The sequence below is a fragment of the Cnephaeus nilssonii genome (assembly GCF_951640355.1).
Source record: "Cnephaeus nilssonii genome assembly, chromosome: 18".
Lineage (NCBI taxonomy): Eukaryota > Metazoa > Chordata > Mammalia > Chiroptera > Vespertilionidae > Cnephaeus > Cnephaeus nilssonii.
In genome coordinates this window covers 1,909,251-1,930,958 of record NC_137089.1, presented here as the reverse complement: position 1 = coordinate 1,930,958, position 21,708 = coordinate 1,909,251, and the positions used below count along the sequence as shown (strand labels likewise).

General features: G+C 62.9%; 2 protein-coding genes across 3 annotated transcripts in view; one reads left to right on the top strand and one right to left on the bottom strand.

Annotated features, from left to right (window-relative positions):
- LOC307114092 (uncharacterized protein) overlaps positions 1-16,562 on the top strand; it is a gene marked incomplete at its 5' end in the record, with an annotated part of 75,455 nt that extends 58,893 nt beyond the window's left edge. Inside the window, 2 exons of the mRNA XM_079796294.1 lie at positions 11,478-12,486; positions 12,681-16,562. Coding sequence (XP_079652420.1) covers positions 11,478-12,394 — 917 coding nt within the window. The 3' untranslated portion in view covers positions 12,395-12,486; positions 12,681-16,562. The remainder of the gene's footprint in view (positions 1-11,477; positions 12,487-12,680) is intronic.
- The window catches only part of KCNK9 (potassium two pore domain channel subfamily K member 9), a 35,884-nt gene continuing 30,604 nt past the window's right edge, over positions 16,429-21,708 (bottom strand). Inside the window, exons 2-3 of one of the 2 annotated variants that reach the window (XM_079796075.1) lie at positions 16,644-17,475; positions 16,429-16,493 (exon numbers count right to left, since the gene is read on the bottom strand). In XM_079796075.1, the coding sequence (XP_079652201.1) occupies positions 16,484-16,493; positions 16,644-17,475 (842 nt within the window). In that variant the 3' untranslated portion in view covers positions 16,429-16,483. Of the gene's footprint in view, positions 16,494-16,600; positions 17,476-21,708 lie in introns of those variants that run through there. The other variant, XM_079796074.1, reaches the window with a different exon arrangement.

Sequence of the window (21,708 nt, the reverse complement as noted above, 5' to 3'; positions counted from 1 at the left end):
GCCTGCCTGCTGAACCCGTGTTCAAGAGCACAGGCGCCTAATGGTATTACATGGGGGCTGGTATTTGTCTTTACGGTGTTTATCATTATTCAAAACGTTAAGCTCTTTTTTGTCAAATTTCCCTTTTATTGTCTGGCTTCTGGGTTTCCTGTCTTGCTTAGAAACCTTATTTTTATGTTCATGTTGTTACTGTTTTCATTATACCAACGTTGTTCTTTTCCCGTGCCTCTGCAGGGGGAGTTCTTTGTAGATTTATGAATAGAAAACTTATCGGGACAGTTTCATGCCGAAACACACAAGGTGGCTTTTCTGGGGTTAAGATTACGGGTGATTTTATTCTCTTGGGTTCTGTTGGCTTACCTTCATGGAACAACTAATATATATCCACTGTCAAAGATCACAAAAGGAATGTATTTTCCTAAACTTAAAGTGCCTGGTTCCTCCAAGGAGCATCAGGAACTCGCTAGCTGGTGGCCCGTGTGGCTGGGTATAGGGTAGACCAGTGGTCGGCAAACTCATTCGTCAGCAGAGCCAAATACCAACAGTACAACGACTGAAATTTCTTTTGAGAGCCAAATTTTTTAAACTTAAACTTCTTCTAACGCCACTTCTTCAAAATAGACTCGCCCAGGCCGTGGTACTTTGTGGAAGAGCCACACTCAAGGGGCCAAAGAGCCGCACGTGGCTCGTGAGCCGCAGTTTGCCGACCACTGGGGTAGACGGAGACTAGGCTGGAAGACACGCCCTCCACTTACACCTGTTGAACTCGGGGCCACGGGAGTGAGTTCCCTGCTCAAAGCCCTAAGTGAAGACGGACTTCTCCTGTCCCCAGGAAACACCCGCCCCCCCCAGCATCGTAGGCACCGGGTGCCACGCTCCCGCCCCCACCCGCAGCGGCCTCGGCCCCCAGACTGTGCACACGGCCCACCGCCCGGCTCGGCAAACAGCTCTGGGTGGTCCTGTGCCGCGTGTGGGCAGCAGAGCTGGGCTTCGGAGCCAAACAGAGCTCCGGCCGCGGCCGTCCCGGCCCTCAGCCACGGGCACCGGAGGCACTCGCTTTCCTCGCACGGTTTCCTCATCCCCGGAGGCGGCAGCCTCACCAGCCGGGTCCGGGCGGGCTGGCTGTCAGGTGCCGCCCCCTCCTCCACAGCAGACGCTCAGTACCGGCAGCTCATCAGCCTCGTCCCCGGGCAGCTTCCCGCGCAGGGGGCGCCATCGGGCATGTTAGATGTTTCAGGGGCTCACGTTCTTTCCTGGTGGGAGGGCTGCCCCGGCACGGAGGGTGCTCCGTCACATCCCTGGCCTCCACACACCACGGTGCCGGTAGCTATGGCAACCAACAGTGTCTCCAGACTTGGCCAAACACCCCCGGAGGCTCAGTCTGCCCCCTCCCGTGGGAGCCGCTGGTCTAGAGCATCCAGAACAGCCAGAATCAGAGGCGACGCTGCTAGGAAACCAGGTGTTCGCTGGTTACGTCCACGCTGAACGGCGAGACCTCCGCTCTTTCCCCTCGTATCCCCGCCCACCGGAGCCCGCGGAGAGGCGGCAGTCCTCTCTGGAATGCTGACCGGCGTTCGGGGTCCAAGAAGAGCCCTACTGTCCCCCCAAGTCGGCGTTCACGGTCAGCTGACCCCACCCTGTGCTCAGAGCCCCATCCCTCCATTGTGCCCGCTTCCATTTTCCTAAGGAGTGTTTTCCGTTTGATATTTTGTGTTGATTTTCAGGATACCGCACAGTGGTTAGCCGATCGCACACTTTGCACCGCGTTCCTTCAATATTCCGGTACCCGCCTGGCACCGTCCAGTTATTCCCATCGTATTGACTCTGTTCCCGACGCTGCATTGCACATCCCCGCGACTGTTCTGTAGCGATCCACCGGTACTTCCCCATCCCTTCGCCTTCCTCACCCAGCCCCGCCCCAGCCCCGCCCCAGCCCCGCCCCCTGGGAACCATCCGGGCTGCTCTCGGTACCATATGAGTCTGGTTCTGATGTGTGTGTGTTGACATTGTTCCCCACCCTTAACGGTGAGCAGGCAACCCAAGATTACCAGAAGTCGGGGGGAAATGGCTAACATGAGAAGCAGAGACCAAAACACACAACGGTGAAACAGACACGGAGCAGGAAGAAATGTGGGAAAGCAACGTTGTTATCCTCAGAGACGCCGCATTCCTGACACGGAGCAAGGCGGTGCCTTCTAGGGGGGAAATGTTAGAGCGAGAAGGAACTTGGGGATTTGAAAAGACGCGCAGACATGAAAACAACCTTTGAGGAGCGCGTCAGGAAGTGAGCCAAGAGCAAGGATGAATAATAGATGAGCGACGAGGACGTGAGCAGATCACCGCAAGACGGGGGAGTTCTCTAAAGAAAAACCAGGAGAGAGGTCGTTGGAAGTAAGTTTTCTAAATGTTTTTCCCAGAAATAAAGGACGTGACTTTCTGGACTGAGCGTGTTCCCAAGGTCCCTGCACACCAATCCCGACGCCTCTCCATGAAGTTACAGACGCACAGAGATGAGAAGACCACTGAACGCTGCCGGGGGCAAAAAATCACCACACACACACACACATACACGCACGCATGCACACACACACACACACACACGCACACACACACACACACACACACACACACACGGGCCAGGCAGTGGGATGTCTGTAGACTCCCCAGCAGCACCCCTAGAAGAGGGATCCGAAGCATTCGAATGAAAATCATTTCGCACCCCAAATCCTATTCCCGTCTGAAGCATTAATCAGATGTAACAGTGACATTAGACGTGTTTATACAGAGGTCTCTCCGGATTTACCTTCCCAGGCAGGCACTTTTCAGAGAGCTCCTGTATGTCCCAGCAAAATGGGGGCGGGCATAGTGACGGTGGAAACGGGGAGAGGGGAGAAGACGCGACGGAGGAGAACGTGGGGGAGACCCAGGGTGGCTGTGTGTACCAAGCAGTCAGCCTGCATTGGAGGAGGGAAGACCAGGGACCTATGTTGGGGGGTGCCGTCATGAGAGCCTGGGCTCGGCTGGTCTGAAGGGGGTTTTGTCTTCATTGTCACGTGGGACGATCGTTTTGCTGGGTATAGAATTCCCAGTTGTGAATCGCTTTCCTTCAAAATCTCATGACAAAGGGCAGAGCAAGCGCAGCTTCAGTTTAAATGTGGTGGACACGGCTGTGCCCCGATGTGCTGCCTCCCTTATCTTTCCTTCCAAACCGGAGACAGCGGCGGGCCAGCCCTGTGCTTTATATTCTCCGATCACTTGTGTGAACAGCTTCATTATTAAAAAAAATATTTTTTTTAATAATCTCACAAATTGTTGGGTGAATTTTGTGTTCTATGGTTGCTATTAAGTTTTAATGAAGAAAAAAATTAGAGGAACTTAGGGCTTATGATGATGTCCAAAGCAAGCTCGTGAGATTTGCAATCCGTCGATTGCACAAAAGAAAAAAAAACCAAGATGGGCGTCTAGGAAGACATCGGAACCACTAACGTAGCCAGATGCTCCCCCAAAAGCATGGTGTCGTTCCGGCTGTCTGCACACGGGCAGCACCTGCCCCTTCTCTCCGTTCTCTATGGCCTTTGACTTGAGGATCTGGAGAAACGGCCTCCTGTCTTCTCCCACAGGGACCGCCTCCGCGGCCTTCTCAGCGGTCTAAGGTTATGTAGGGTTTCTGGGCTCGTTTCCTCATGGGATGATGGAGGAGAACCGTCCCGACCTCGTCGCGTGGTGACCGTGACCAGCATGAAGGGCAGTGCCCGCAGGCAGGTCGGGAGTTCCAATCGGAGCGTCCGCTCTACGGAGACTCAGGAGCAGACGAGGCGAGAGAGGAAAGCTCATTCTCCATGGAGGACGCCTCCTCAGATGTCTGTTTTCCTCTCTTCCAAAGGAAGTCACGCTTGCTTTCCCGATTTATTCATTTCGCTCCACACACATCTGAGCACCGGTGTGTGGCAGCCACTCCAGTGCTGAGCCCGGGAACAGAGCAGGGGCCGTGAGTCAGATCCTACTCTCGGGGGGACGGGAGGAGCGTCTGTAGTTGTGCATTTATTTGGTGAACGTCTTCTTACAAATTCTCACAAATGCTATGAGAGAACCGTTCAGGGCGCGATGAGAGCACGAGGGCGGGGGGTGGGGGCGAGCAGTGCTCACAGAGGCCCTCTCAGACCTGCAGGACCAGGGGAGTGGACCAGGCCCCGGGAGGGGGCTTTGCATGGCGACCAGAGAGCAGGGCCCAGGGCCCGAGTCAGAACACCCGTGGCCTGAGGGCGCCGAGAGCATGCGCCTGTGGCTAGAGAGCGAGGGCCAGGCGGTGCCCGGCAGAGGCCGGGCCAGAATCCAGACAATGGCCACCGTCCGCTCAAAACTCGTTCGTGCTTCTCATTGACTTAGGGCAGTGGTGGGAGTGAGTCGACAAGCGAAGGTGGACTTGCATGCCTTCATTGCCTCCGATTTGATTGACAGCGATCCCGGGCCCTCTGGTACCTGAGCCTTCGGTGGTGGGTGGGACCAGAGTCTGACAAGTGCCTCAAAGTCCCCTCCGGGCCCGAGGGGTGCGCCCTCAGGAGGGGTGATCCACATGACATTGCTCTGATTGGTCTGGTCCACGTAGGGGTGATGGAGGTGACAGGCACGGGGTTCCTAGAACTGCTGCTCTTTGTGCTGGGCTGACTCGGAGGTACACCCCGGCTCCCGGAGGGCTCGGGCAGCGAGTCCTCGATGGGCACCAGGTTTATCCTGAGGGAGGCAGGAGATGCGCAGGGAAAGGGAACAGCACACGCAGAGGTGGGACCGTGTGGCCCCGGCCCCCTGCCTGGCATTGCTGATTAGCCGCCTTCCCTCCCCGGTGAGGACTGGAGGAGGAGATGGCTGGGAAGGCGACATTGCATTACAGCCATGAGCGTGCTGGCCTCGGGGGATACGGACCCACAGCGAGAGGTGCGGGGAGGAGCGCTCCTCTGCTTGTGTTTTAATTATTATCAAATCCTCAGTAATTGGGCTGGGCCCTGGGACGCAATCTGCCGGCAATTAGGCCCGGCCAGGCCTTGGCGGAGACGCAGACTCACGGGGAAGTGGCGCTTCCAGCCGGCCAGCGCCCAGGTGCAGCGGGACATGAGGGCGCCTGCCCGCTGCCCCGTGCCCTCGGGCTTCCTTCTGTGGGTGGCATTGCCCTCACCTCCTCCACGAGGCTGGCTCAGGCCCCGGTGACGGGTTTGGGCACCTCCCGGAGTGGCCATCGGCACTGACTGCTCCCGGGAAGGCCGCCTGTGCCCAAGCAGCGTGACTCGGTTCCTCATTGGCACACGCGGATCGGACCGGCACCGGCCGGAGGTTCGTGGTGAGGGGTCAGGAGGTGCCTGGCCCACGCCCGGCACACGTGAGCGTCCCACCCAGGTGAGCGGCTGCTACTGCTTTGGCCGTCATTGCCAGGAGGCTCGCCTGAGATGCCGCGTGTGAATCACACACCGATGTCCCCCAAACCACTGGCCGTTTACAGAGGGGCCGCCTGTGTCCCGGCCGCAGTCCCCCAGCTCTGGGTGCGGCCGGGAAGGTGTGTACGTGCGATGTGACCCACGGTAACAGCCATCCTCCCGGTAACCCGGCGCAGGGAAGGGCCGAGAGCACAGCAGCTTCCCCGTGGAGAGAAGCTGCCGTGGACGGCGGCCCCGGGTCCAGACGGGCCGAGCCAGGCCCCGCCGTGTGCACCGACTCCTCTCGCTAACATCTAACGCCTCCTCCTGGTACGGCTCCCGGCGGCGGCGGGGGGGGGGGGGGGGGGGGGGCGCTGATAAGGCAGCTGAACCTCTGAGGGTGAAGGGACTTGCCTGGGGCTTCTCAGCAAGAGGTGGGACCCAGGATTGAGCCCCGGGCCCCAGGCCCATCTGACCCCAAACCCCGTGCGTCCCCTTTAACTGGAGAAGGCACGGGCCCAGGGCGGGGGATGAATGAGGGGCACGGGTCCTTCCCCACGGCCCCTGGCCCTCAGGCCTGGCTCCCCCTTGTGCCCAGGTGACCGCCCTCCAGGCAGGCGGCGGGTGTGGGCACAAGAGTGAAAGGTCTAAGAGGGGCAGGTAAGGGTGGGAGGAACCAGGCCGGCAATGGGGGTGCGCCCCTCGGAGAATCTCTCAGGGAAGATCCCCTCCAGTTTAATACTTTTTACAAGGTACCACCCCCCACCCCCCTTCAAAAACCATCGCTTCCGGGGCTGTACCAAGGCGTTGCCGTGGTAACAGGGCACCATGGGAGGCCCCGCAAGCAGGCCGGCCTCTCTATGGGCCTGTGGGGACCTGGGGGTTTGCAGAGCGGCGTGTGAGCCGCACCCCTTCTCTGAGCAGGGAGCGCAGACCCTCCTCCCCGCCTCCCTGGCTCGCTCACCCCACCCCAGGCCCGGGTGCGGGCTCCTCGAAGGCATCCGTGTGCCGCCCTTCTCCCCGGCATCCCGGACCTCGGCTGCAGTGCCCGACACACGGTCGGCTCGCAATGACCAGTGACTGATGAAATCTGTAGAAACCTGGCTGAGAACTAAGGTCACCTCAGGCACTGCTCACACCTGCGGCTCTGACCGACGCGGCTGACGTGCTGAGCACGCCCACGAGGGTGAGGGTGGCCGCCTTCCTCGATGCCCTGGCCCAGTGGGGGTCAGCACCAGGTCTCGGGTTCACCCTCCCCTGCATGCCCCGGGCAGGACGTGACCGCTTACCTGGTGGATAACCGTGTGGGCTGCACCCGTCCCCTGAGGTGCACGGCCAGGGCCAGGCGGGGGGGTGGGGGTGGGGAGGGGGCTGGGCCACGGTGGCGGGTGGGGTGGAGACAGGGCTGGCTCTCAGCACGCCGTGCGCCGTGCACTGAGGTGGTGGCCGTAGCGAAGGAGTGACTGTCTCCGTGAAGGTCCCATCTGCCCCGGCGCCTGTGCCCACTGGGCTGCGTCTCAGCCTGACGGAGACGCCACACGGGCGAGGCGAGCGCGTTCCTGTTTGGCAGGTGCGAGATCATGGGGAGGCCCAGGGCCTCTCCGTAGCCCCCGCCACCTGCTCCCAGCCCCCCTCCACTCCACGCCCAGCCTCTGCCTCCTTGGCGCGAGCAGAGCAAGCAGCTGATGGGTGCTGTGTAGGCGGGAGAAGGGGACGCGCCACCTGGACAGGGGCTCTGGGCTGAGGGTGGGAGAGGCCAGGAGGGAGGTGGGCAGGTAAGACAGCCAGTCTGACCGCTGACGGGAAGAAGTGGGGCCCCTAAACAGCGGGGAGGAGGTCAGCAGCCCCCCACTCATTCTTGCCTCTGCAAACTGGGACTCGACTTCTCTCTGAGCAGAAGTTGTCTCTGCCGTCGGCCACCGTGGCTCCCTCCGTGGGCACCATGACCCTCACACAGACACCGGCCCCACACCGAGGCCGGCCCGTCCTGCGAGCAGGGATTGCACCAGGTGTGGGTAGTTACCTGCAGGAAGGGAGCGTGCGGGCTGAGCCCCCATTTGGGGGTGGCCCCCACTTAATCGGAGCCCCGGGCGCTGCGAACTGCGTGTGGGGTGTAACCTGCGGCCGCTCACCTGGGTGGCTGCCCCGGGGATGGCTGGGTGGCGGCCCTGAGCGGACACTCACTGCAGGGGACCCAGCGGGGCAGCAGAATCGTGGGTGACCCCAAATCTCCCCAGATCATCGGACCTGATTCCTGTCCCTGGGGTTCCGGCCGGAAGGACTCTGGTAGCTGTGGCCTTCGCTCCCCCGGGTGGTGGGGCCGGCAGGAGTGCTCGGGGCAGCCGTTAGGGACACGTACGTGCAGCCTTAGTGGGTGCGGTGTCCCACTGCGCCGTAACCCCACAGGCGTGTTCCAGAAGCTTCTAGCTGCGTTATTAGTAACGCTCAGGGCTCACCCGATGCATCTGACCTCTGGCTGCGTCCTCTCCGCCGCCTGCCCCAGGGCCCTCAGCTGGGGGTGGGCAGAGCCCCCCCGTCCGTGTGCGGGGAGGAGAAGGCGGCTCGGGCGAGACCGCTTGGGTGATGTGTTTGTCCCTGGAGCCGTCACGTGGGGCCCTAATTAGCCGGCCGCGGTGACTGGCCGCGGTGGCCGGGGGCAAGGTCTGTTTCCCGCGTGGGGATCCTGCCAGTGGCTGGGCATGCGTATTTTGATTCCACCTCTCGGAACCTGAGAAATAGCCACGGGGATGGGGGGGGGATGTAGGGGGGGGGAGACCCGTGGACCCACGTGGGACAGGTCTGAGCTAAACTTCAGGATCCCCCCAACTCCGCGACCCCTCCTCCGGCAGCGGGCCGTGTGACGTCTTGGGCTCCTGGAGTCGGTGCCACTCAGAGCCGGTGCCCGGCAATCCCGTGCAGTCACCCTGGGGAGTGGCCACAGGTCCCTTCGGGGAGGCGGGGCGGGGGGGGGGCGAAAGGCATGCGTTTTGGGGAACCTGGCCAGGTCCTCCCTCCAGGGGACCCGTCCCCCTTTCCTTCAGGGACCTGGGTCTGCAAACCCGCTCACGTCTGGACGGGGACCAGGAGGAGGGGTGCGCTGGAGGTCACTTTGCCGGCAGCCGGCCGCCCAGAGCCCCCCGGCGGTGCGCACGGCTGAACCGAGCGCAGTCACCCCCGGGCGGCGTCTGAGGACAGAGCCGCTCACAGCCCACACCTACGGGCGTTACATACATGGTCTCTGCGGGCGCCCTGGTCAGGGGGATGTTCACCCTCTCACCCTCAGGAGAGCCCTGTCTTACACACGAGGAGTCTGTGGCCGAGGGCTGAGCCGGGAAGTGGACCTGGCCCGCCCGGGGGCTCCCACCCGCCCAGGACTGCATCTGGCCCCGCAGGTGTGCTGGGAGGGGGAGCCCCACGCTCTGGGGTCTTCGGGTTCATACCTGCGACCCCGAGTCTGGCTGGGGCCGAGCCCCTCAGAGCTGCTGAGACCGTGGCCTTGAGCTTCGCAGGCAGTTCGAGAGTCAATAGACCTTCTGACTCGGGGCGGGGACTTGGAAGGCTACGGGGTCTGTGTGACCTCTGCCCATGACCTCTGCCCGTGACCTCTGCCTGGGCAGAGGTCACCCAGAGCCCGTAGCCCCCCACGGGCAGAGAAGGCCAGTGGTCATTCTCCGGGTCGGCGCGAGCGCAGACTGCGGCGTGGTCCTGGGTGGTGTCTCATTCAGTGAGCTTCAGGTCGGCTTTCTAAGGCCATGTGTGAAGGCCCCCCCCCACCCCCCCATGGGCGGAGAAGGCCAGAGAAGAGAGACAAAGGGACAGACAAAGGGGCCAGATGCAGTCCCGGGCGGGTGGGAGCCCCTGGGGGGGCCAGGTCCGCTTCCCGGCTCAGCCCTCGGCCGCAGACTCCTCGTGTGTAAGACGGGGCTCTCCTGAGGGTGAGAGGGTGAACATCCCCCGGACCAGGGCGCCCGCGGAGACCATGTATGTAACGCCCGTAAGACCTCTGCCCGTGACCCCACGCAGGAGCCCTCTGTGTGCGTGCGCTGCCTTCCCTCCAGAAGCTCTGTCCCCGCATCCCCAGAGCTCCCCGAGCCCCACCCCTGCAGCAGGAGGGGGCGAGGGGCTCCCCAACATCCGACAGCTCCTGCGGGTGTGGGAACAGACTTGGTCCTCCGTGGAGAGGCAACCCTGAGCACCTTCTACCTCCCTGCTTCTCCTCTCATTTCTCCCGAAACCCAGACAGGCTGACAAGTGGGACGGGGTTGTCTCAGGTTCTGAACCCAGATTCCTCCGCAGGAGAGAAAAACGAAACCCAGCAACTGGGCTCTCGGCTCCGGGGGGCCTTTGTGGGGTGCGGGGGGAGGGGCTCCTCAGAGGGGCTCCTGCGAGGCCCAGAGCAGCGTGAGGTGCGCGGCGCGGCCCCCGCCGCCCGGTCTGCCCGGCCCCGAGCGTGCCGGGCTGGCGCCCCCGAGCCCTCGGCCACCCTCCAGTGCAGGACGACCAAGACACATTTGCAAACGTGCCATAGAGATTTTAATGAAAAAATTAGAAAACTGCGTATTTTACAACACTACCGTAAAGGGCTCTTTTCTGTAAAGACCTTGTAAAATATATACAGGCTGCTGAGTGCATTCGTTACAAAAGGAAGGTGCAATCTCTGGCATAAATTACATCTGTACACGGGCGGGGACTTGTAAACATTGGTGACAGTGGTCGTTCTCCGGTCGGCGCGAGCGCAGACTGCGGCGTGGTCCTGGGCGGCGTCTCGTCCGGTGAGCTTCAGGTCGGCTTTCTAAGGCCATGTGTGAAGGCCCCCCGCCCCCACGGGCGGAGAAGGCCAGAGAAGAGAGACAAAGGGACAGACAGGAGTGGGGACGGGGCTGCTTGGAATCTGGTTCCCGGTGGCCCAGGGGAACCCCTGGTTTTGCCGAATGCCGTGTGGCTCCCCACAGAGGTCCACGCCCCAGGCTCCCGCCAACGTGGGGAGGTAGCTCCCTGCTAGGAACTTGGGACAACCCATCGCCTCCTCCCGGACGGACATGGCCAAGGAGCCCCAGCTTCGGGGAGAAATTCCTGATGTCTGCCTCCCCCCACCCCCCCCCCCCCGCCCCGGGGGGCACTTGGGAGCACACAGTATAGCCTTTGAGACCAGCCAGGTCCCCCAACCACACAGTCGTACAAACACCCAGCAATGTGAAAACGAGAGCGAGCGAGAGAGAGCCCCAGAGCCCCAAAGATGCCCCGTCAGCGCACACGCGCACCCCCAATGAATACGTGAGGATCCCCCTCCCGTGCCCCGCCCCCCAGAGGAGCCCCTGTGTATCTGCCCGTCAACCTCGGTGTGAGCCGAGAACTAATTCCAGGTTCACCTCTGGGCCTGGGGTCACAGGGGACGTCGGTCTCCTTGCCAGTGATCTGAGGTCCAGCACACAGCTGGCTGGTTGGATGACACATTGAGAGGGAGGCGGCCGCCACTCGGCCTGCTGGGAGGAGCCCGGGATGCGCCCGCCTCGTCCGTCCGTGCAGCCGTCCGGAACCTGCTCGTCATCTTTGGCGTCTCCCTGCCTGTGTCTCCTACGTGTTTCATGGCAAACCTGGTCCACACGGGCACAGGGACGGCCCCCGGCCCCCGGCGGGGGAGTCCGGTTCCCTGGTTAAACCGTCTCCCCGCACCCACTGCGCCCTCCATCCCGTGGGCCGTGGCCTCTGCCAGGCCCTCCAGCCCCAGTGGCCTCCGTGCTCCTGGGCCGCACGAACGGATGTGCCCTCGGCCCGTGGCAGGAGGGGCCTCTCGGCGGAGCCACCACGCGGCAGGGAAACGGTGCTGGTGGGGCTCTGCTCCGCGGGGCGCCCGCAGCTCGCGTGTCCCTCACCGATCTCTGTTTTCTACCGACTTCGAACACGTAGCGCGAGGAGATGCGCGACGGCGGGCGGCTCGGGTCCCAGCACCTGCGCGCCGGGCTGTTTCTGGGCCTCGAGCCTCTGGGAAGCACGTGGTCCGTTGGAATTGTGGCCTCGGGAGCCACGGACGTGGACCATCCAGCACACGGCGGGCGCCTGCATGTCTGTGAGCCGCCGGCGGGAAGGGCCTGCGCAGACGGCCCTGGGCCACCACCACCTGGCCGCTCCGCCGCCGGGCAGAGCTCCCCCGGGTTTGCCAGGGGAGAGGTGGGCGTGGCTCGCAGGAAGACACCCCCCCCCCCCCAGGCACCTGGTCCCTGGGGACCTGCCATTCGCGCCCGGGAACCACAGAGGGGGTCGGAGGAGCTGAGCAGACGCGGTTCTTTGGTGTGAGAAGTCTGTCCCTGAAAAACGCGGTGCCCGAGAGGGAGGAGCCCGCCCCGCTCGGGGACCCCGGGCCGCCTGGACGCAGCCCCCAAACCCGCCACCCACCAAGTGTCCATCAGACGCCTCAGACACGACGACACCGGAGTCCCGGCCTCTTCCCGGCCCCGGGGACCCGCCTGCCTCTCGCCGCCCCGGGAGCGTGTCCTGTGGCCGAGGGAGAAGGGGTGCGCCAGGCCACGGGGCCCGAGAACGGGAAGGAAGGGCAGCCAAGGCCGGGGCTGCCGGGCCCTGGGTCTCCCAGGGCCCTGAGGTCTCCCCGCTGGGGGAGGAGCTGGAAGAGGAGGCTCTGTCTCCAGGGCCAAGGCCTGTCGCTGGCTCCAGGGACTCCCTCCTCAGCCCAGCCCGCCCTCTGCGCACTGAATGCCTACAGGGGCCAGCAGACAGGCCAGAGCGAGACCCACGCGTGGAGTCCTCCTGCCCGCCCTCCAGACTCCCCTGGGCTGGGACCGAGGGTCACCAGGCGAGGAGGGGTGGGCGGCAGGAAGTGGCCTCCCCGATTCCCTGCCAACCTGGGTGCCCCACAAAGTTTCAGACAGAACTCAGGCAGCATCCCCAGCACAGCGGTCTCCACGCCCCCTGGTCCTTCTGGAACAATCCATGCTTCCAGATCCTTCCACAGAGATGGGAAAAACAAGGCTTAGGGATGAACACATCCCAGGATGAGGGATGGGAACACGGCAGTCCTCCCCTAAGCCCTCTCCTCTCTACCTCCTGGGGGCGGGCACCTGCCCAGGTGACACAGTACAGACTGGAGGGGGCCCCGCGCCCCATACAGGGGACACTCGGGACTCCCATGGAGCTCCCACGGCCACTCGTGCCGTAGACTCACTTAGAGACAGGGACACGGACTGAGGGGGGCAAGGCCCCGCCCACCTGTGAATGGCAGCAGTGGTCTCAGGTGTGAGATGCCACCTGGAGCAGCCCCAGCTTGCCCGCCCCCAAGGCTGCACCACGGAGGCAAGACCACGCCGCCCTGGCCTGTGTCCGCCGTCACCACTGGGCGGGGGCAGGGCTGGGCTCTGCCAGCCTCGGGCCTCTGACCGGCCCATGGGGGCCGATGGGCTCTGGTCATGGGATGTGCATGGATTCCAGGGGTGGGCGGGGCTCCCCCTGGAGTTAAGACGGCCCTGATGACAGCGATGAGCACCCCGAGGCAAGGCCCTGGGGCCAGGGAGGCTTTGGCAGGATGGGAGAGATGCTCCCCACACCTCCAGGCTGAAAAGCAGCAGGGCGCCTTCCAGGTGGAACAGCGCCAGCAAAGGCTCAGAGGTGGGACTCTGCATGGATGTATCTCCTTGATCAAAACGGAGGGTTACGAGGCCACGCAGGGGGACTGCTTTATGCTGTCAGACCGAGTGGGTCTCATAGAACCTGCCAGAGAAAGGATCTCCGAGACGGCGGCCACAAAAGCTAGCCCTACCGCCCCCGGTACTACGCAACAAGCGTGCAGGCTGTGATGACTAATGACAGCAAGGGCTGCCACCCTGCCCTCACGAGGAGCTGCTGGTGCCCATGTGCCCCGGCCGGCTTCCAGGGACCCTTACAAAACCCCTGCTGGGCGGCATCTGCCCCCAGCTGTCCAGTCCAGGAAAGCCTGCCCATGCTGTGTGTGTTCATAGCCAACCACACCCACCCCCCAGGTGTTCGGGGGACAGACTGCTGATGCAGAGCACAGAAGGGAGATCAAGTGGGAACTCGAAAGCAGCAGTGAGCTCTGGCGAGGAGACCCGGCGTCCAGGGCCGCGTGGGCACCGCTGCTGTAGCGTCAGGGGGCATCTCTCACAGGGGAGGGCATTGCACACGACACACTGACCCACAAGGAGAGGCCATCGCGGGGTCTCCGGGGAAACAGCCACATCAAACGCATCGATCACAGCCCTTGTGTTCTTGCCTAAAACTCCTCAACCGAGGGAGCCCAAGCGGCTCACGGGCCATCCCGCAAGATGGCGCCAGACTCTTCCAAAGGGCAACGTGGTCAACACAAAAGCGTGAGGAAGAACGTCCAGCGTCCCGGGCGGGGCAGGGCAGGGCGGGGCAGCACAATGTGCCAGCCCATCTCGGGTTGTCTCAGACCCACCTACAGCTCTGCGGGACATTTTGGGGGACAACTGGGGCGCTGTGCAGATGGGCTGTATTTTAGATAATAAATGCTGCTGTGTGAAATTTCAGTTTTTAGGGGGACACTGGCACTGTTATCTGAGACCAGTTTTCTCTTTGGCGGCACCACCATCCCTCCATCCTCCAAATTCCTGAGTGTGGGGGGGCGGGGCGGCGGGAGAGGAGGCAGCCACGGAGGCAACGTGACGGAGGCTGGGGAGTGGGGTGAGCGGCCACAGGAGTGCCTCCTACCACTCGCTCTGCTTCTCTGTAAATCTGGAATTCGCGAAATAGAAAGTTTGGGGGAGGACATCATGGTCATTGATTTTTATTTTTGTTGTTGCCTCTACCAAGGTGAGGCCGAGAAAGAGCCGCAGGAAACGCATTTACGCCCGGGACTTTGGTTCCTGACGAGGCCCCTGTTGGTGTGACGCTGTCCGCTCCCTCTCCCCAGCTCCCAGGACCTGCCAAGTCAATGACTCTGGGTTTTCTGTTTTGGTGGCTCAACCTTTAGATGTGGCTGCTGACCAGACACCCAGGCCAAGTCCTGATGGGCCCAGCCTCACCCCCCCAGGGCCTCGCTGACCCAGGTTCTCGGGAGCCTCCGGCACAGCTCAGCGCGCTCTGCGAACTGCGCGGACGCCTCGCCCTGCGACCCCGGCAGCCAGCGGCCGCTCCCGGGAGGGGAGACGCAAAAAGAGCAACTGTTTCTCCTCTCTGCACAGACTTTGGAGCCCTGACGTTTAAAAAATAATAATATTAGACACGAGTGAGTACAGACAGACCTTGAAGACTGAGATCTGTCCCGTGCGGCCCAGAGCGTCTGAGGTCCTTCCCAGCCCTGTGCCCTGCACAAGGGGCCGTGTTTAACATGGATGTAACACGGATGTAGCATGGAGTACGTGCCTGTTCAGAGGGGTCTTGAGTGCTGGGTTTCAGTCCTGTGGGCCAAAGGCTTGGGACTGGCGGCATTTGGTGATGTCTCCTTTAAGAAACCAGGTAGCTTTCCTCTTCCCAGGATCCCCGGGGGCTCCCGGCACCTTGCGAGCAATCCCGCCAAAGCCCATCTTCACCGGGAGCCAGAGCGGGAGCCTCCCCCTTCTCCCAGCAGGCCGAGCCTCGGCCCCTTGCCTCCCCCTTCCTGAGACCCACACGAAGGTCAGACGCACTCAGAGACGCTCCTTCCTGGGACCCGCATGCCCAGAGGGCGAGGGTTTTTAACGAGGAACGCCCTGTCTTTCTGTTCTGAATCCGGAAAAGAACCCACACCGACCGCCTGGTGCCCCCTCACATCCACGCACCCCAAACCGTAACCCTTCCTCCCTCGGCGGCTGCTGCACGGACGGCATCCCCACCATCATCACAGAGACAAGAGGGCGCTAACGGTCTACCGTCCCCACACTTCCCGGCTTACCCGACGCTGCCAGCCGCACGGTCAACCGTCAGAACTGAGATGATAAAACGAAACGTGTCTGTGATAAAGTAACAGCACTAGTGCCTTCGGGTTGTCCCACCGATGGTCTTCCCTTGTGTGCAGAATGCATACCGGTTTAACAGAGTGCATGCTTTAAAAAAAAGGGTTTTTAACTGGCAAGCTAAAATGGTCCCTGTCGCCGTGCCCACCCCACCCCGCCCCCTAAACGTAAGTTAATGTAATTTAGAACCGAGCATTTTGGAAGTCTGGGCATGACGCATCGGGGATGAAGGCTGCTCGCGGAACATGCTGGGCTCGGCACGATGATAAATCAAAAACCCCGTGGGCTTTGTTTTCCTGGGTTGTTTGGAAGCAGCCAAAAGCAGGCTATTAGCAAAATTGTGGGATGGAGAAAAGAAATGAATACCTGTGCTTCCTCCACGCCGCACGGCGCCCGCGCGCACGCACACACACACACTCACACACACACACAGGCACACACACACACACACACGCAGGCACACATGCGCACACACACAGCCACCCACTCCCTGGGGAGGAAGGAGCGGCGCCCGGGGGGACGCCCCGTGGGCGGGCGCCGAGGCTCTCGCCCGGTGCAGCTAGCTCTCGACTGGGCCGGGCCCCCTAGCTCTGTCCCGCGGCCTTGGGGTCACACTGTCCTGGGAGGCCGGCGCGGGGCCGCCGGGGAGAGATGTAAGGCATGTGTCGCAGGTCAGGAAGGAGGGGAAACCCATGCTTCATGCTCAGATGCGCGTTTCCGAGGAGGGCTGGGCGGGCTCCGTCCGGCTGGAAAGGGGGGGAGAAAGGAAACCGAGACGGAAGGAAGGACCGGAAGTAATGACGACGACAGTACGACTCCGACTGAGAACGGCTCATAAATAAACAAAGGAAAGACCAGGGGGGCCCGGCCGGCGGGGCTCGGGGACTGAGCGACAACCGATGAACCAGGAGGTCGGGGTTCGATTCCCGGTGGGGGCCCAGGCCCTGGCTGCGGGCTCGCTCCCCAGTGGGGGGCGCGCAGGAGGCAGCCAGTCCATGATTCTCTCTCATCACGGATGTTTCCATCTCCCTCTCCCTCTCCCTTCCGCTCTGACATCAACAAAAATCAAAAATAAAAATTAACACCAAGCAAGACGAGAGGGGCCAATGGGACGTGACGTGACAGGTGACGACTTCCGCCGCGGCCCGCCCCGCCCCCCTAGATGGACCTCCGCCAATGGGACGTGACGTGGCAGGTGACGACTTCCGCCGCAGCCCGCCCCGCCCCGCCCCCCTAGATGGACCTCCGCCAATGGGACGTGACGTGGCAGGTGACGACTTCCGCCGCGGCCCGCCCCGCCCCGCCCCCCTAGATGGACCTCCGCCGGCGCATGAGCCTGTGCACGTCCGTGAAGCTGTGCAGCCCCGGCGAGACGGAGCTGGTGGGCGACGGGAAGAAGCTGTTCTTCAGTGTGCTGGGCGAGATCTCCTCCATCTTGTAGGAGGCGGAGTGGAAGTACTGCGGGCCGAGCTGGGCGCCGAAGGAGTTCTGGTGCCCCGCGGGCCGGCCCCCCGCGCGGCCCGGCGGCCGGTAGCAGGAGCAGGAGCACACGGACTGCAGGTCCCCGTCCGCCTTGCAGCGCGCCCGGCCCCGCAGCGCCTCCTCGGGCACGTGGAGGGCCATGCTGTTCCGGGCCCCGGCCAGGGACGCCCGCTCCTCGGCGTCCCTCCGCTCGTCCTCGCTGTTCATGGTCAGGAACCTGAGGACCACCAGGTTGAGGAAGGCGCCGATGACCGTCAGCCCCACCAGGATGTACATGAAGCTGAAGGCCACGTAGAGCGGCTTCTTCTGCAGCGCGCCCTTGGTCTGCAGCGCCACGTAGTCGCCGAAGCCGATGGTGGTGAGCGTGATGAAGCAGTAGTAGTAGGCGTGGAAGAAGCTCCAGTCCTCGCACTGCGAGAAGGCGGCCGCGCCGAGGCACAGCGTGCCCATGCAGGAGAAGAAGCCCACCGTCACCATGTTCTCCATGGACACGTCCGTGTTGCGCATGCCGCAGCACTTCTTGATGCGCTTCAGCAGGTAGCGCACGAAGGTGTTCATCCGCTCGCCCAGGCTCTGGAACATGACCAGCGTCAGCGGGATGCCCAGCACCGCGTAGAACATGCAGAAGGCCTTGCCCGCATCCGTGCCGGGGGCCGCGTGCCCGTAACCTGGGGAGGGAGAGAGCACAGGGAGAGCCAGTGACCGGAGGGCCCGTGAGGTTGGACGGGGAGGGGGGTCGGGCTTGGGGGCATTTCAATGGGAAGGGGCTGGGGAGTGTCCTTGGGAGGGGGTTGGGACACCCCCATGACGGGGGGAGGGTAGAGGGGGACAGGGTTAGGGTTAGAGAAGAGAGACAACCAATGCAGACAGGTAGGGGGCCAGACCCTGAAGGGAGGGGGAAGAGGGGTCGGAGGAATCAGTGGGGAGACGTCCTTTGAAGCCTGGGGGGGGGGGGGGCGGGGGTGATTTGCAGCAATTCTGTTGGGAGAGGAAGAAAAGTTTGGGAGCCATTTCACGGTTCTTCTTAGAGCAACACAAAGTTTTTTAAAAAAAGAAAAACAGCCCATTTGCTATGGAGGACACTGCAAAGGTATCAAGCCCGACGAAGAAGACTAACATGCCCTCCGTGGGCCAGCATGGATGGTGCACCGCTGAAGAACGCTGCGCGTGGCAGGCCAGGCTCGGGGCTCACGCCTGTCGCCCACCGCCGCTTTATTAAAGGGAGAGCAAGCACGTACCAATGGAAACCGCCCGATCTGAAGGACAGAGAGGAACGCAGAAAAAATAAACAGGCAACACCTCAGACAGTTGCCGGGCAATAACGAAAGGCACCATAGAAGGGAAAGAGAGACTAAGACCAAAAAGTAAGGATGTAGCCAAATCGGGTAAAGGACCCGAGCGTACAGATCCAAGAAGCTGCGTGAACCCCAAGCAGGATAAATACAAAGAAAGCCACACGTCCGAGTGAAACTGCTGAAAACCAAAGAGAGAAAATCTTGAAAGCAGCCAGAGACAAACAAGGTGTCACACCCAGGGACACGGCTGTTGGAGTTCTGCTTACTTCCAATCACAAACAGTGGAGGCCAGCAAACGGTGGAATCGCAAGTTTAAGAGCTTTTTGAAAAAGGCTGTTAACCCAGAGTTGTCTATGCAGAGAAAATATCCTTTAAGAATGAAAGCAAAATATATCTTCAGATTAAGGAAAATTTGCTAACAGCCGATCTGCATGGCATGACTCCCAAAGGAAGTTTTGCCCGCGCTGGTGTGGCTCAGTGGATGGAGCGTCGGCCTGTGGACTGAAGGGTCCTGGGTTCGATTCCAGTCAAGGGCACATGCCCGGGTTGCAGGCTCAAGCCCCAGTGGGGGGCGTGCAGGAGGCAGGCGGTCAATGATTCTCATCACTGGTGTTTCTATCTCCCTTCCCCTCCCTCTCTGAAATCAATAAAAATATATTTTAAAAATAAAGGTAGTTCTTCTGCCTGGAAGGAAAAGATGCAGACGGAGATGGGTTCAGGAGAGAATGAAGCACACCTCGGCAAACACGAGGGTGTGTATTTACGCCCATGCGGGGTGGGACCCACTGCACCTCCACGGAGCCCACCTGTGCGGCTGCTGCAGAGGCCAGGGGATGTGGAGCAGGGGGTGTTGGAAAGTGAGCACGGTGGTAACGTTAGCCCACGGCCCCTATGGGATGTGCGCACTGGTGGAAGCCAATCCAGCCTCTTTTGGCTCAAACACTGCACCCCAGGGGCCCGGGCCTCCCCGAAACCCCCTGCAGTCAGCAATGCTCAGCAGTTAGCTCCCCCGGGGACAGTGTACGCCTGGGCAGCTGAGTTGGGCTTCGTCAGCCCTCCTGCCGCTGCCACACTCGCCTCAGAAGAGCGCCTGGTCCCCGGACGCCGCACAGCACAGCTCACGGGGCCGTTACAGCGAGGACGTCCCTTCGCGAGACACGCGTGTGAGCCAGTGTGAGCGAGGACACCCCAAAGCTGAGGGCCTCCCCCTCCTGCGGTCTGGCCACAGGTCGGTTCCCACGCCAGTGAGGGACAAGCTGCAGGCCGTGCCACGCCTCCCGGGCAAGAGCAGGCTGTGCAGGCGACCTTCAGTGTTCCCATCCGGACGCAACCTCTCCCCTGCTCCCACCCAGGACGCACCCCTCTCCCTGCTCCCACCCAGGACGCACCCCTCTCCCTGCTCCCCATCCAGGACGCACCCCTCTCCCCCGGCTCCCGACCCAGGACGCACCCCTCTCCCCTGGCTCCCCACCCAGGAGGCACCCCTCTCCCCCTGCTCCCCACCCAGGACGCACCCCTCTCCCCCGGCTCCCCACCCAGGAGGCACCCCTCTCCCCCTGCTCCCCACCAAGGACGCACCCCTCTTCCTTGCTCCCAGCCAGGAGGCACCCCTCTCGCCTGCTCCCCACCCAAGACGCACCCCTCTCCCCCGGCTCCCCACCCAGGAGGCACCCCTCTCCCCCTGCTCCCCACCCAGGATGCACCCCTCTTCCCTGCTCCCCACCCAGGAGGCACCCCTCTCCCCCTGCTCCCGACCCAGGACGCACCCCTCTCCCCCGGCTCCCCACCCAGGAGGCACCCCTCTCCCCTGCTCCCAGCCAGGAGGCACCCCTTTCCCTGCTCCCCACCCAGGAGGCACCCCGCTCCCTGCTCCCAGCCAGGAGGCACCCCTTTCCCTGATCCCCACGCAGAAGGCACCCCGCTCCCTGCTCCCAGCCAGGAGGCACCCCGCTCCCTGCTCCCAGCCAGGAGGCACCCCTTTCCCTGCTCCCAGCCAGGAGGCACCCCGCTCCCTGCTCCCAGCCAGGAGGCACCCCGCTCCCTGCTCCCAGCCAGGAGGCACCCCGCTCCCTGCTCCCAGCCAGGAGGCTAGCCTACATGGGTCACATGGCCCTCGGGCTCCCAGTGGAGCATCCAATGGACAGCCCGCCCGGGAGGAGGCCGGAGCCAGGGAGGCGCTGAGGGCTCCGGGGACCGTGTCTGCCGTGTCCCAGACGAGTTTCTAAAGAGCCGGGTCAGTCACTGCTCCCACGGAGGGTGCTGTGTCCTGCAAAGTCCCCGCCTGACACACTGCTCGTCCCCTCTGCTCACGGGATCTGCCGAGACGGCGCCGCGAGCCACACGCACATCCAACACCCATCAGGCTCCTGCCTGGCACACGAAGGCAGCCCGATCCCTCCCGCAGAGCCACGGTGCTCGGTGCTCGGGAGCTGCGGGAATGAGGCGCGGGTGGAGCAGAGTAGCGAAGGGACATGGAGGCACCAGACTCGCATGCAGCTTCCTTCCGCTGCCTCTGGCCGCCCGGAGCCCGAGAAGGCCAGGCCCCTCCTAAGCTGCCCCGATGCCCCCTCGGGCGGCGATCCCCCGGCTGTGAACTCCCACTGGGGTGCTGCACATTCATGGACAAGACTACCCCTGGCATCCGGCCAGCGGGTTTGAGTCCTGAGTCCCACAGGGACCATGCCCGGTCCGACCCCCTCTCCCCAGGCCGCCCCATCTTCTTCTGCCAATTTCCCTGCAGCCCGGCTCCCGGCTCCCCGCTCCCGGCTCCCCGCTCCGCAATGGAAGCAGCTGGAAGGCTGGTGCCAGGTGTGGGTGGTAGGACTGGCTCCTCCCGCCCACAGCTGCCAGGGCGGAGGAGGGGACGGGGGAGGGGGCAGGGGGGCGGGGGAGAGGTGGGGGGGGAGGGGGCGGGAGCTGTGGGGCGGGGGAGGGGCGGGGGGACCAGACTGCCTGCCCAGGGCAGGAGCTGGCCACCTGGGCCTTTGGGCTTCAGCAAATTTACTGCCGGAAGAGAATGAAATATTTATAAAGCGCATGCAAGGCCTCGGCGCTGGTAGGAGTTCAATAGGCACAAATCGCATTAAGGAATGACTCAGGGTGGCACGGGGAGGGAGGTGGGAGGAGAGCTGCCCTGGCCCCCAGGCTTCCTGGCCGGCTCCCACTTCAGCCTGGGTCAGCTCCGGCTCAGCCTGGTCAGTTCCGGCTCAGGCTGGTCAGCTCTGGCTCAGCCTGGTCAGCTCTGGCTCAGCCTGGTCAGCTCCCGGCTCAGCCTGGGTCAGCTCCGGCTCAGCCTGGTCAGCTCCGGGCTCAGCCTGGTCAGCTCCGGCTCAGCCTGGTCAGCTCCGGCTCAGCCTGGTCAGCTCCGGCTCAGCCTGGGTCAGCTCCGGCTCAGCCTGGTCAGCTCTGGCTCAGCCTGGTCAGCTCCGGCTCAGCCTGCCCCAGGAGGAGGGAGGCCAAGGAAGGGAGGCCGCTGAGGGCTTTGGGGAGCGCCCACCTGCTGGCCGTTCCCAGTGCAGAGCCGCGCCACAGGTTTGGGACCTACCTCCCCGGCTCCGGGCAGCTCTGTGTTCTTGCTGGTCCTGGGGTTTGCCCCCCTCCCCGCCC